At 43.3% G+C, this 15,000-nt stretch overlaps 2 protein-coding genes across 2 annotated transcripts; both read left to right on the top strand.

Annotated features, from left to right (window-relative positions):
• Positions 1-2,141: 2,141 nt before the first annotated feature.
• Positions 2,142-6,698, top strand: LOC125035004. Its single transcript, XM_047627048.1, has 3 exons — positions 2,142-5,690; positions 5,814-6,365; positions 6,456-6,698. The coding sequence occupies exons 1-3, from the start codon at positions 2,142-2,144 to the stop codon at positions 6,696-6,698; spliced, it is 4,344 nt and encodes a 1,447-aa protein (XP_047483004.1).
• Positions 6,699-8,341: 1,643 nt separating this feature from the next.
• Positions 8,342-12,898, top strand: LOC125035002. Its single transcript, XM_047627047.1, has 3 exons — positions 8,342-11,890; positions 12,014-12,565; positions 12,656-12,898. Exons 1-3 carry the CDS (start codon positions 8,342-8,344, stop codon positions 12,896-12,898), a joined length of 4,344 nt encoding a protein of 1,447 aa, XP_047483003.1.
• The last annotated feature ends 2,102 nt before the right edge of the window (positions 12,899-15,000 follow it).

Here is a 15,000-nt window from a genome sequence, read left to right as displayed (position 1 = left end):
GGGGATGAGGCATTCCCTGATGCCCATGGAAGCTGCTGCTTTTGAGATGACCGCAGTGTGGTCCACCAGGTCGAAGGCTTTCTTGAAATCTATGAAGATGCTGGTGACGGAGGAATTGCGCTTGTCGAGGTGGGCGTGGACGAAGTTGAGGAAGCTGACCAGGCAGTGTGTGGTAGAGAAGGAGCGCATATTGCCGGACTACCGAGTGTCAACGCTGTGCGTAAGGTCCCGGTAAGCCCAGTCAGTGACAAAACTTTCACACAGCAGGCTGGGCAATGGAATTATGGCGAGGAGGCATAGGTCGCCGAAAGAGGCGGTGCTTGAGGTTTTCCCGATGACGGTGACAAATGCGGTCTCCCATTGTGATGGAATGAGGCGTTTATTATGGAGGTAAGAGGAGTAGTAAGTTCCATTGCGCACTCCTTGATGAGGCGCACGGGCAGGTAAAGAGGGTTGGTGGCTCTTTTGACATGTGTGTGTGTGTGTGTGCGTGTATATATGTATATATATGTATATATACATAAGTATATATATATACACATCTGTGTATATGTGCATATATATCTATATATATATATATATATATATATATATATATATATATATATATATATATATATACATATATATATATATACTTATGATATATATACATATATGTATGTATGTACATATATATATATATATATATATATATATATATATATATATATATATATACATATATATATATATATATATATATATATATATATATATATATGAGTGTGTTTGTATGCGTGTGTACATGTGTATATACATATATATATATATATATATATATATATATATATATATATATATATAACTATATATATGTATCGCACATACATATATGTATATATATATATTGTCACGATAATTATATCTAATTAACGTAACCGCATATAGATAAATGTAATTCTCCTATATACAGAAGTATAAACACTAGCGAATGAGAGGTGTGACTGCTGAATGAAAGACTAGGTGGTGGTTCTGCTTGTTCACGTATGCAAATATTCCCGCTGCTATTGGTTGTAGCAGGTGTCTTAGGCCTAACATGCCGTAAGGTGAAGAGATCGCTGTTCACCACCGGCTGAAAAGGACGTGTTCTCGACTCTTGTTTTACCGCTAATTCCTTGGAAAGAAATCCAATCTAGAAGTTATGAACTAATTTAATTGATATTATCCTCTGATAACTTATATAAACAACATCGAAGTGCTAAACAGTTAAACTATGATAAAGAAACGTGCAGTGCGAAAATACGTGAGTGCGGACAGTAAAATGACTATTGTTGAAGTGACTATTTTTGAAGTGACTGTGTTAGTGGTGCTGTGCTATAATCTAGGGTTAGGATTAACCTGTAATGCGGAAGGTGAGTGAGTGGGGTGAATGTGTAGGGCATCATCCATTGAACAATGTATTGTGTGCTAAGTGAATAAATAAATAATAAGTGAAGTTATTCAGTGCATTTTTGTTTCTACTTATTTCTGTCAGTGGCTCGCAGTTTCCCTTCTCAATAAACGAGAATAAAACTATAAAAGAAAGTAATATTATAGACCTTAAAGTAATAAATTAATAAGTAGTATTACAATCACACTAATCACATGGAAATTAAAATATGTATATAATTCATAATAAATTCATGAAACAAACGTTATTGCTCATGAAATAACTTATTACATCGAGTAAGTGATGGAAACTATACATTCATAACTAAATACTCGGAATATAAATAATTTGAGTAAAGTGTGACAATGGCGCCCAACGTGGGGCCACTGATATTTATTGAATAAGTAAAGTAAATGTGCTTGCATATAAGCAGACGGGAATCACGTCAGTATCCATAATTTCAATTTTGACTTGTTGCATTCCATGATAGGGTTATAAGCATTCGCTTTCCCTTGTTATTGTGATATAGAGGACGTGTTTTATATTATTCTCTTGCACACATTTCATTCATTCCCATCATTAGCTAGATGTCAGTGGCACTAACGAACCAATAGTATGAACAATAATTATAAGTGACTGAACCAAGAACTCGTTCGTACGTGGCACTTGTTATTCAATAGCACTAGTTATTCATTAGCACGAACAAAACTGAAATTAAACTTATCTAGAAATGGATTTAGCGGTATTGAAGCAGGAGGCTGCAGACCTGGGGTTGACTGATCCCCGTGATATTGCTAAGTATGTGCAGGACCAGCATCGAGACTTGCGGGCGGAGCGCAGAGAGCGGGAAGATCGCGAACGCGAGTTTGCGGCCGCCGAAGCGATACGGGAGCACGAAATTCGGATGGCGGAGCTAAATTTTAAGCATAAGATAGAAGTCCTTAAAGCTACGCCGCCCACGCCCGTGGCTCCTCCCAAAACGAAGTTGCCGATGTTTCCTGACGACGCAGACCAGGTCGAAGCTTATTTCCTCGTATTCGAAAGGGTCGCAGCCGATCACGGGTGGGACGAGAAGACGATGTTTCTGCAGCTCGTCACCCGCCTCCAGGGCCACAGCCTGGATGTTTATCACCGCACCGAAATCGAAGGTAATTTGACGTACAGCGAATTAAAGGAAGCTCTGCTGAGTGCTTACGCTATAAGCCTCGAGCAGGCCCGTTGCAGGTTCCAGGAAGCTCACCTTGACGAGCGGGAGACCTGCAAGCTTTTCATCATTCGTCTCTCTCATCTCTTTAAGATTTGGCATCGAAGGAGTAATTTACCTGACACCAAGGAAGGTATCCTGGAGCTCATTCTGGTTACGCAACTACTCGCTTCGCTGCCCAAGGGATTGCGAGCTCAGCTGAGAATGAACAAAGTTACTAGCCTGGCGGAGACCGCGGACATAGCGGATGGCTGGTTCTCTGCTTATGGCTACAACTATAGGGTGAAGAAAGAGGGCGAACGAAAGCAAGAGTCAAAGAAACCTGCTCTGAGAAGCGTCGGTGATCGCAGGGAGTCAAAATCTCCTGAAACTGCAAAAGCACAGCCGGGAGAACACAAGCACCAGCCTTTCAATATGCCACGGAAAGGGGGTGAAAAGAAGCCGTTCTACCAGTCCGGTCACTTGGCTACCGTGAACAGTGTCCCGGAAAAGGAGGAGCCCCAGGTACATCTGTCTGGCCTGGCACTTGGCCACCATGTACTCTGTGCATGCTCTCCTCTTCCCTTGCCTTCAGCAGCCAGCAAGAGATTGTCTACTGCAGAGGGCCTAGTCCAGGGTCGCAGAGCAATTATCATGCGAGACTCTGGCTCCACAGGATGTGTAGTTAAAAAAAGGTATGTAAAAAGAAAGGATTATACTGGCAAAACCGTTCGTGTTACAATGATTGATGGTTCACAAATAGTTGTCCGTGAGGCAAAGGTTTTCTGCCAGTCCCCTTATTTTACAGGCACTGTGACTGCTGCTGTTATGGATAACCCTGCCTTCGATTTTGTCCTGGGCAACGTGCCTGGAGCTGGCCTGGTCCCGGCGAAAGAGGTCCAGACGCAGACCCAGGTGGAAGGAGGCAAGGACGCGATGACACAAACTGCAGAGGAGAGTGAACCTACTGCACAAGATGTCCCCCTTATGTCAGAATCCCCTGGTGTTCGCGATGGACCAACCATATCTGCAGACATTATGGATCAGACCAGTGCTGCTGTCACTACGAGAGCTGCTGCACGTCGCTCTGAGATCAGTACACGACTGGCAAATCCACAAGGTCTGGAGGCACTACTAAAAGGCGAGGATATAGCTGAGCAGCAGAAAAATGATGCCACCCTCTCCAAACTACGTGAATATGCTGAGCAACGTCATGTTCGCCTCTACAAGGGAATAAAGATGGACTTTATATGGCAGAACAACAGACTTTACCGACGAACTACCTTGCCTCAGGGTGAGGTGAAGCTGCAGTTCGTTGTTCCAGCTGGATGTCGCCAACAAGTCTTCAAGTTGGGGCACCACTCGCTCCTCGGAGGTCACATGGGGGCAGCCAAAACTCTCGCCCGAATACAATCCACCATGTTCTGGCCTGGAATGGGAGCTGAAATCTTAAGACTCGGCCGTTCCTGTGACATATGTCAGAAGACAACGGACAAGGGACGCAATACTGCAGCACCTCTACAGCCACTTCCTGTGATTTCGGAACCGTTCTCTCGCGTGGCTGTCGATATTGTGGGTCCCATTACACCTTGTGCTGACGATAAATCGAAATACATCCTTACAGTCGTTGATTTTGCAACAAGATGGCCAGAAGCTGTTGCCCTGAAGAACATAGAAGCTGCCACGGTTGCAGAAGCTCTCTTCGATATGTTCTGCAGAATCGGCATACCCAAGGAAGTACTGAGCGACAGAGGTACACAGTTTACATCAGGCATGATGGAAGAGACCTGGAAGCTCCTTTCAGTAAAGGGCATGAGAACTACACCATACCACCCACAAGGAAATGGTCTTTGTGAGCGATTTAATGGCACACTAAAGAAGATGCTAAAACGTATGGCTGCAGACCAGCCGCGGGAATGGCCTCGTCTCTTGGCACCGCTGCTGTTTGCCTACAGAGAAGCCCCGCAAAGTTCCTTAAGATTCTCCCCATTTGAGTTGGTGTACGGTAGACCAGTAAGAGGCCCTTTGCAAGTTCTGAGGGAGCTGTGGGACAACACTGAGGATGACCCAGTAATCACCTCCTCTTATCAGTATGTTCTGGATCTGAGTGAACGCTTGCATTCTACGTGCGAACTCGCAAAAGAGGAGCTTTTGAAAAGCCAGGTCACTCAGAAGTCTTATTATGACAGGAAAGCCAAGTTTCGTACTCTTGATGAAGGAGATCAGTGCTTGATATTGCTACCTACGAGCACAAACAAGCTCCTAGCACAGTGGAGTGGACCTTATACTATTCTCAAACGAGTTTCAGACGTTAATTACATCGTAGGAATCGGCCACGAGAAGAAACGTTTCCACATAAACATGATAAAGAAATATTATCCAAGGTCCTCCCCTGTACCTCAGTCTAGCCATGCAACTCGTCAACAAGAAAAGAGTGACAATCGACGTTCAGTCAATGTTCGACGACGCTGCTCTTCTGAGAAAGGTGTTGATAACTCGAAAAGGTTTGGTTGTACGGCAACCGTAATACCTGAAGACTCTGGTTTCTGCCAGCCCTTGACTCCTGAGGCTGATTCGAGGGAAGGACCAGAGAGTATTATCATAAACCCGAAGCTAGAGGACCACCATAAGGCAGACCTCCATGAGATCATTCAGAAGTACCCTGAAATCTTCTCTGACCAACCCCGAGTTGCCAAGGTGGAAGAACATCGAATCGTCCTTCGTAATAAAGAGCCAGTGCGCACAAAGCCATATCCCATACCTCTGCGATATGTAGACTTGGTGATCAAAGAGATAAAGAAACTGGAAGCTATGGGCATTATTGAACCGTCCAAGAGTTCGTATTGTTCACCCATAGTTGTGGTTAAGAAGAAAGGAGGAGACATCAGGATCTGCGGGGATTACCGTCGCGTTAACGCAGCTACTCATTTCGAGGCGGAACCAATGTCTGATCAACGCATTATCTTCTCACGTTTATCTGCCTCTAAATATTTTACAAAACTGGACCTGACAAAAGGATTCTTCCAGATTCCTTTGCATCCAGAGAGCAGGAAGATAACAGCCTTCAAAACCCCCTGTGGACTGTATCAATACAAGGTGCTACCCTTTGGATTAACGAACTCCCCCTCAGTCTTCAATCGGTGCATGCGTCAAGTACTTGGAGATATTTCGGGAGTAGAAATTTTTATGGATGACGTACTCGTACATACATCGACTTAGGCTGAGCACCAGAAGCTTCTCGACGTAGTTTTCAGTAAATTATCTCTGCATCGAATGACCCTAAAGCCCAGCAAGTGTGAGATAGCCTTCACACGGACACACTTCCTTGGCCACACCGTTGGAGATGGCAAATGCGAGTGTCAGCAGGAGAAACTACAGAAGATTCGCATGGCACCGCGACCCGTAAATCAACACCAGCTTCGTTCTTTCCTCGGCCTCGTTGGGTATTATCGGAGCTTCATCAAAAACTTTACGCAGATTGCTCTTCCACTATTCAACCTCCTGAAGAAAGACTGCAGCATCAAGCTGGTGTGGGGTGCAGAGCAAGAGAAATCCTTCACTACACTAAAGGAAACCTTGTGCTCTGAACCTATTCTCCGACTTCCATCCAAAGATAAACCCTTTACTTTGCGGACGGATGCATCGGGAGAAGGTGTTGGAGCAATCCTTCTGCAAGAGTTTGATGGCATATTGTTCCCCGTAGCTTACCACAGCCGTAGACTCTCAAAAGCCGAATGCAATTATTCGACAGTTGAACGAGAGCTGTTAGCGGTTATAGAGGGGATTCACAAGTTTTATTATTACTTGTGTGGTGCTAAATTCACTCTGGAAACGGACCACATGCCTCTCTCTCAAATCAAGCGATCTAAGACCGCCAACGCGCGCTTGATGCGCTGGGCGCTCTACCTTCAACAATTTGAGTTCAATATCCGCTACATAAGAGGAACTGAGAACGTAGGAGCTGATCTACTCTCAAGGCTGGTCAGCGGAAGCAGCAGTGACCTTGAGGACAGCCGAGCTGAAATGTCTCGCAACCCAGGACCTCAACTACAATATCATGAAGCGGAGGTGGAGCATCGACTGCAGAAGAATCCTCATCCCTAATGAGGTGCCACCCAGAATAAAGAACTTTGATTCTAAAGGAAGTATTGTTCTAAATTCAATTTTTTTGTTCTTGAAACACAAACTTGAAATACGTGGGATATAATCAACAAATTATTTATTAACTTGTTGCTAATATAATCATGATAGAAACTCAATTTTGTGCTTCCTGTTAAGGTGGAAGATAGAAATGTAAACCTCCTATAGATGTTATATGTATATTTCTCAACTTTCAGCTGAGGTGCGAAACCTGTACTTGGTTCCTGCACTTCCTCCACTTCAGAATCTAACCTTGAAGGAGAGAAGCTATCACTTCAAGTGGATTTCGGTTTCGTTTTAGTTAAATCAGCTAACAAGAATATATCTTTAGTTGAGCGTATACTTTTGGTGGGAGTAATGTCACGATAATTATATCTAATTAACGTAACCGCATATAGATAAATGTAATTCTCCTATATACAGAAGTATAAACACTAGCGAATGAGAGGTGTGACTGCTGAATGAAAGACTAGGTGGTGGTTCTGCTTGTTCACGTATGCAAATATTCCCGCTGCTATTGGTTGTAGCAGGTGTCTTAGGCCTAACATGCCGTAAGGTGAAGAGATCGCTGTTCACCACCGGCTGAAAAGGACGTGTTCTCGACTCTTGTTTTACCGCTAATTCCTTGGAAAGAAATCCAATCTAGAAGTTATGAACTAATTTAATTGATATTATCCTCTGATAACTTATATAAACAACATCGAAGTGCTAAACAGTTAAACTATGATAAAGAAACGTGCAGTGCGAAAATACGTGAGTGCGGACAGTAAAATGACTATTGTTGAAGTGACTATTTTTGAAGTGACTGTGTTAGTGGTGCTGTGCTATAATCTAGGGTTAGGATTAACCTGTAATGCGGAAGGTGAGTGAGTGGGGTGAATGTGTAGGGCATCATCCATTGAACAATGTATTGTGTGCTAAGTGAATAAATAAATAATAAGTGAAGTTATTCAGTGCATTTTTGTTTCTACTTATTTCTGTCAGTGGCTCGCAGTTTCCCTTCTCAATAAACGAGAATAAAACTATAAAAGAAAGTAATATTATAGACCTTAAAGTAATAAATTAATAAGTAGTATTACAATCACACTAATCACATGGAAATTAAAATATGTATATAATTCATAATAAATTCATGAAACAAACGTTATTGCTCATGAAATAACTTATTACATCGAGTAAGTGATGGAAACTATACATTCATAACTAAATACTCGGAATATAAATAATTTGAGTAGTGTGACAATGGCGCCCAACGTGGGGCCACTGATATTTATTGAATAAGTAAAGTAAATGTGCTTGCATATAAGCAGACGGGAATCACGTCAGTATCCATAATTTCAATTTTGACTTGTTGCATTCCATGATAGGGTTATAAGCATTCGCTTTCCCTTGTTATTGTGATATAGAGGACGTGTTTTATATTATTCTCTTGCACACATTTCATTCATTCCCATCATTAGCTAGATGTCAGTGGCACTAACGAACCAATAGTATGAACAATAATTATAAGTGACTGAACCAAGAACTCGTTCGTACGTGGCACTTGTTATTCAATAGCACTAGTTATTCATTAGCACGAACAAAACTGAAATTAAACTTATCTAGAAATGGATTTAGCGGTATTGAAGCAGGAGGCTGCAGACCTGGGGTTGACTGATCCCCGTGATATTGCTAAGTATGTGCAGGACCAGCATCGAGACTTGCGGGCGGAGCGCAGAGAGCGGGAAGATCGCGAACGCGAGTTTGCGGCCGCCGAAGCGATACGGGAGCACGAAATTCGGATGGCGGAGCTAAATTTTAAGCATAAGATAGAAGTCCTTAAAGCTACGCCGCCCACGCCCGTGGCTCCTCCCAAAACGAAGTTGCCGATGTTTCCTGACGACGCAGACCAGGTCGAAGCTTATTTCCTCGTATTCGAAAGGGTCGCAGCCGATCACGGGTGGGACGAGAAGACGATGTTTCTGCAGCTCGTCACCCGCCTCCAGGGCCACAGCCTGGATGTTTATCACCGCACCGAAATCGAAGGTAATTTGACGTACAGCGAATTAAAGGAAGCTCTGCTGAGTGCTTACGCTATAAGCCTCGAGCAGGCCCGTTGCAGGTTCCAGGAAGCTCACCTTGACGAGCGGGAGACCTGCAAGCTTTTCATCATTCGTCTCTCTCATCTCTTTAAGATTTGGCATCGAAGGAGTAATTTACCTGACACCAAGGAAGGTATCCTGGAGCTCATTCTGGTTACGCAACTACTCGCTTCGCTGCCCAAGGGATTGCGAGCTCAGCTGAGAATGAACAAAGTTACTAGCCTGGCGGAGACCGCGGACATAGCGGATGGCTGGTTCTCTGCTTATGGCTACAACTATAGGGTGAAGAAAGAGGGCGAACGAAAGCAAGAGTCAAAGAAACCTGCTCTGAGAAGCGTCGGTGATCGCAGGGAGTCAAAATCTCCTGAAACTGCAAAAGCACAGCCGGGAGAACACAAGCACCAGCCTTTCAATATGCCACGGAAAGGGGGTGAAAAGAAGCCGTTCTACCAGTCCGGTCACTTGGCTACCGTGAACAGTGTCCCGGAAAAGGAGGAGCCCCAGGTACATCTGTCTGGCCTGGCACTTGGCCACCATGTACTCTGTGCATGCTCTCCTCTTCCCTTGCCTTCAGCAGCCAGCAAGAGATTGTCTACTGCAGAGGGCCTAGTCCAGGGTCGCAGAGCAATTATCATGCGAGACTCTGGCTCCACAGGATGTGTAGTTAAAAAAAGGTATGTAAAAAGAAAGGATTATACTGGCAAAACCGTTCGTGTTACAATGATTGATGGTTCACAAATAGTTGTCCGTGAGGCAAAGGTTTTCTGCCAGTCCCCTTATTTTACAGGCACTGTGACTGCTGCTGTTATGGATAACCCTGCCTTCGATTTTGTCCTGGGCAACGTGCCTGGAGCTGGCCTGGTCCCGGCGAAAGAGGTCCAGACGCAGACCCAGGTGGAAGGAGGCAAGGACGCGATGACACAAACTGCAGAGGAGAGTGAACCTACTGCACAAGATGTCCCCCTTATGTCAGAATCCCCTGGTGTTCGCGATGGACCAACCATATCTGCAGACATTATGGATCAGACCAGTGCTGCTGTCACTACGAGAGCTGCTGCACGTCGCTCTGAGATCAGTACACGACTGGCAAATCCACAAGGTCTGGAGGCACTACTAAAAGGCGAGGATATAGCTGAGCAGCAGAAAAATGATGCCACCCTCTCCAAACTACGTGAATATGCTGAGCAACGTCATGTTCGCCTCTACAAGGGAATAAAGATGGACTTTATATGGCAGAACAACAGACTTTACCGACGAACTACCTTGCCTCAGGGTGAGGTGAAGCTGCAGTTCGTTGTTCCAGCTGGATGTCGCCAACAAGTCTTCAAGTTGGGGCACCACTCGCTCCTCGGAGGTCACATGGGGGCAGCCAAAACTCTCGCCCGAATACAATCCACCATGTTCTGGCCTGGAATGGGAGCTGAAATCTTAAGACTCGGCCGTTCCTGTGACATATGTCAGAAGACAACGGACAAGGGACGCAATACTGCAGCACCTCTACAGCCACTTCCTGTGATTTCGGAACCGTTCTCTCGCGTGGCTGTCGATATTGTGGGTCCCATTACACCTTGTGCTGACGATAAATCGAAATACATCCTTACAGTCGTTGATTTTGCAACAAGATGGCCAGAAGCTGTTGCCCTGAAGAACATAGAAGCTGCCACGGTTGCAGAAGCTCTCTTCGATATGTTCTGCAGAATCGGCATACCCAAGGAAGTACTGAGCGACAGAGGTACACAGTTTACATCAGGCATGATGGAAGAGACCTGGAAGCTCCTTTCAGTAAAGGGCATGAGAACTACACCATACCACCCACAAGGAAATGGTCTTTGTGAGCGATTTAATGGCACACTAAAGAAGATGCTAAAACGTATGGCTGCAGACCAGCCGCGGGAATGGCCTCGTCTCTTGGCACCGCTGCTGTTTGCCTACAGAGAAGCCCCGCAAAGTTCCTTAAGATTCTCCCCATTTGAGTTGGTGTACGGTAGACCAGTAAGAGGCCCTTTGCAAGTTCTGAGGGAGCTGTGGGACAACACTGAGGATGACCCAGTAATCACCTCCTCTTATCAGTATGTTCTGGATCTGAGTGAACGCTTGCATTCTACGTGCGAACTCGCAAAAGAGGAGCTTTTGAAAAGCCAGGTCACTCAGAAGTCTTATTATGACAGGAAAGCCAAGTTTCGTACTCTTGATGAAGGAGATCAGTGCTTGATATTGCTACCTACGAGCACAAACAAGCTCCTAGCACAGTGGAGTGGACCTTATACTATTCTCAAACGAGTTTCAGACGTTAATTACATCGTAGGAATCGGCCACGAGAAGAAACGTTTCCACATAAACATGATAAAGAAATATTATCCAAGGTCCTCCCCTGTACCTCAGTCTAGCCATGCAACTCGTCAACAAGAAAAGAGTGACAATCGACGTTCAGTCAATGTTCGACGACGCTGCTCTTCTGAGAAAGGTGTTGATAACTCGAAAAGGTTTGGTTGTACGGCAACCGTAATACCTGAAGACTCTGGTTTCTGCCAGCCCTTGACTCCTGAGGCTGATTCGAGGGAAGGACCAGAGAGTATTATCATAAACCCGAAGCTAGAGGACCACCATAAGGCAGACCTCCATGAGATCATTCAGAAGTACCCTGAAATCTTCTCTGACCAACCCCGAGTTGCCAAGGTGGAAGAACATCGAATCGTCCTTCGTAATAAAGAGCCAGTGCGCACAAAGCCATATCCCATACCTCTGCGATATGTAGACTTGGTGATCAAAGAGATAAAGAAACTGGAAGCTATGGGCATTATTGAACCGTCCAAGAGTTCGTATTGTTCACCCATAGTTGTGGTTAAGAAGAAAGGAGGAGACATCAGGATCTGCGGGGATTACCGTCGCGTTAACGCAGCTACTCATTTCGAGGCGGAACCAATGTCTGATCAACGCATTATCTTCTCACGTTTATCTGCCTCTAAATATTTTACAAAACTGGACCTGACAAAAGGATTCTTCCAGATTCCTTTGCATCCAGAGAGCAGGAAGATAACAGCCTTCAAAACCCCCTGTGGACTGTATCAATACAAGGTGCTACCCTTTGGATTAACGAACTCCCCCTCAGTCTTCAATCGGTGCATGCGTCAAGTACTTGGAGATATTTCGGGAGTAGAAATTTTTATGGATGACGTACTCGTACATACATCGACTTAGGCTGAGCACCAGAAGCTTCTCGACGTAGTTTTCAGTAAATTATCTCTGCATCGAATGACCCTAAAGCCCAGCAAGTGTGAGATAGCCTTCACACGGACACACTTCCTTGGCCACACCGTTGGAGATGGCAAATGCGAGTGTCAGCAGGAGAAACTACAGAAGATTCGCATGGCACCGCGACCCGTAAATCAACACCAGCTTCGTTCTTTCCTCGGCCTCGTTGGGTATTATCGGAGCTTCATCAAAAACTTTACGCAGATTGCTCTTCCACTATTCAACCTCCTGAAGAAAGACTGCAGCATCAAGCTGGTGTGGGGTGCAGAGCAAGAGAAATCCTTCACTACACTAAAGGAAACCTTGTGCTCTGAACCTATTCTCCGACTTCCATCCAAAGATAAACCCTTTACTTTGCGGACGGATGCATCGGGAGAAGGTGTTGGAGCAATCCTTCTGCAAGAGTTTGATGGCATATTGTTCCCCGTAGCTTACCACAGCCGTAGACTCTCAAAAGCCGAATGCAATTATTCGACAGTTGAACGAGAGCTGTTAGCGGTTATAGAGGGGATTCACAAGTTTTATTATTACTTGTGTGGTGCTAAATTCACTCTGGAAACGGACCACATGCCTCTCTCTCAAATCAAGCGATCTAAGACCGCCAACGCGCGCTTGATGCGCTGGGCGCTCTACCTTCAACAATTTGAGTTCAATATCCGCTACATAAGAGGAACTGAGAACGTAGGAGCTGATCTACTCTCAAGGCTGGTCAGCGGAAGCAGCAGTGACCTTGAGGACAGCCGAGCTGAAATGTCTCGCAACCCAGGACCTCAACTACAATATCATGAAGCGGAGGTGGAGCATCGACTGCAGAAGAATCCTCATCCCTAATGAGGTGCCACCCAGAATAAAGAACTTTGATTCTAAAGGAAGTATTGTTCTAAATTCAATTTTTTTGTTCTTGAAACACAAACTTGAAATACGTGGGATATAATCAACAAATTATTTATTAACTTGTTGCTAATATAATCATGATAGAAACTCAATTTTGTGCTTCCTGTTAAGGTGGAAGATAGAAATGTAAACCTCCTATAGATGTTATATGTATATTTCTCAACTTTCAGCTGAGGTGCGAAACCTGTACTTGGTTCCTGCACTTCCTCCACTTCAGAATCTAACCTTGAAGGAGAGAAGCTATCACTTCAAGTGGATTTCGGTTTCGTTTTAGTTAAATCAGCTAACAAGAATATATCTTTAGTTGAGCGTATACTTTTGGTGGGAGTAATGTCACGATAATTATATCTAATTAACGTAACCGCATATAGATAAATGTAATTCTCCTATATACAGAAGTATAAACACTAGCGAATGAGAGGTGTGACTGCTGAATGAAAGACTAGGTGGTGGTTCTGCTTGTTCACGTATGCAAATATTCCCGCTGCTATTGGTTGTAGCAGGTGTCTTAGGCCTAACATGCCGTAAGGTGAAGAGATCGCTGTTCACCACCGGCTGAAAAGGACGTGTTCTCGACTCTTGTTTTACCGCTAATTCCTTGGAAAGAAATCCAATCTAGAAGTTATGAACTAATTTAATTGATATTATCCTCTGATAACTTATATAAACAACATCGAAGTGCTAAACAGTTAAACTATGATAAAGAAACGTGCAGTGCGAAAATACGTGAGTGCGGACAGTAAAATGACTATTGTTGAAGTGACTATTTTTGAAGTGACTGTGTTAGTGGTGCTGTGCTATAATCTAGGGTTAGGATTAACCTGTAATGCGGAAGGTGAGTGAGTGGGGTGAATGTGTAGGGCATCATCCATTGAACAATGTATTGTGTGCTAAGTGAATAAATAAATAATAAGTGAAGTTATTCAGTGCATTTTTGTTTCTACTTATTTCTGTCAGTGGCTCGCAGTTTCCCTTCTCAATAAACGAGAATAAAACTATAAAAGAAAGTAATATTATAGACCTTAAAGTAATAAATTAATAAGTAGTATTACAATCACACTAATCACATGGAAATTAAAATATGTATATAATTCATAATAAATTCATGAAACAAACGTTATTGCTCATGAAATAACTTATTACATCGAGTAAGTGATGGAAACTATACATTCATAACTAAATACTCGGAATATAAATAATTTGAGTATATATATCATAGATATGTGTATATTTATATTGCCGCGAGAGTCCATTGGTTAGAGCACTGGATTCGGAGTTCAATTCCCCGTCGCGGCAGTCGAAAAAATGCTTGCGCTCCGACTGCTGTCTCGATTCCAATGTCACGGCGAGAAAACATATTGCCTTGAGAAGTCAAACATAGGTGTCGTAGGGGAAGTCGCCGCCGTGGCACAAGTGTTAACGCACCGAACCGCGGTTGATTAGGAAGGGCATCCAATCAGACAAGGATGATATTGCTTTATAACCTCTCGTTAGTGATTTGAGAGAGGCCTCTGTACTGTAGTAGAATGATGAAAAAAAAAAGTGTATATATATATATATATATATATATATATATATATATATATATATATATACATATACATACACATGTGTGTGTGTGTATGGATATATGGATATATAAAACATATATGTATATATTTGTGTATGTCTCTGGGTATGTGTGTGTGTATATATATATATATATATATATATATATATATATATATATGCGTAGACACACACATACATACATATGTTGTATATGTATGTATGTATGTATGTATATGTATGCACATATATATATATATATATATATATATATATATATATTCATATATAATTTATTCATTTACAACTGAAAGCATTGTTGTGTAGTAGAAGTGCGCCTGAGTCATCAGCCAGAATGCCCGTGGTGACCATGATTTCCTAGAATAAGTGAAATAATTGTTGAATTAAATACCTTGAATACTTTACAAAAATGCTTTATTTCTCCATTGTTTTTCATTGTTTGTACAAGAAAGCTAATGCGTTTCGAGGAC

The sequence above is a fragment of the Penaeus chinensis genome, chromosome 19, assembly GCF_019202785.1.
Source record: "Penaeus chinensis breed Huanghai No. 1 chromosome 19, ASM1920278v2, whole genome shotgun sequence".
NCBI classification, from domain to species: domain Eukaryota; kingdom Metazoa; phylum Arthropoda; class Malacostraca; order Decapoda; family Penaeidae; genus Penaeus; species Penaeus chinensis.
Note: the sequence above shows the minus strand (reverse complement) of the source record. Positions and strands in the feature narration are given on the sequence as shown.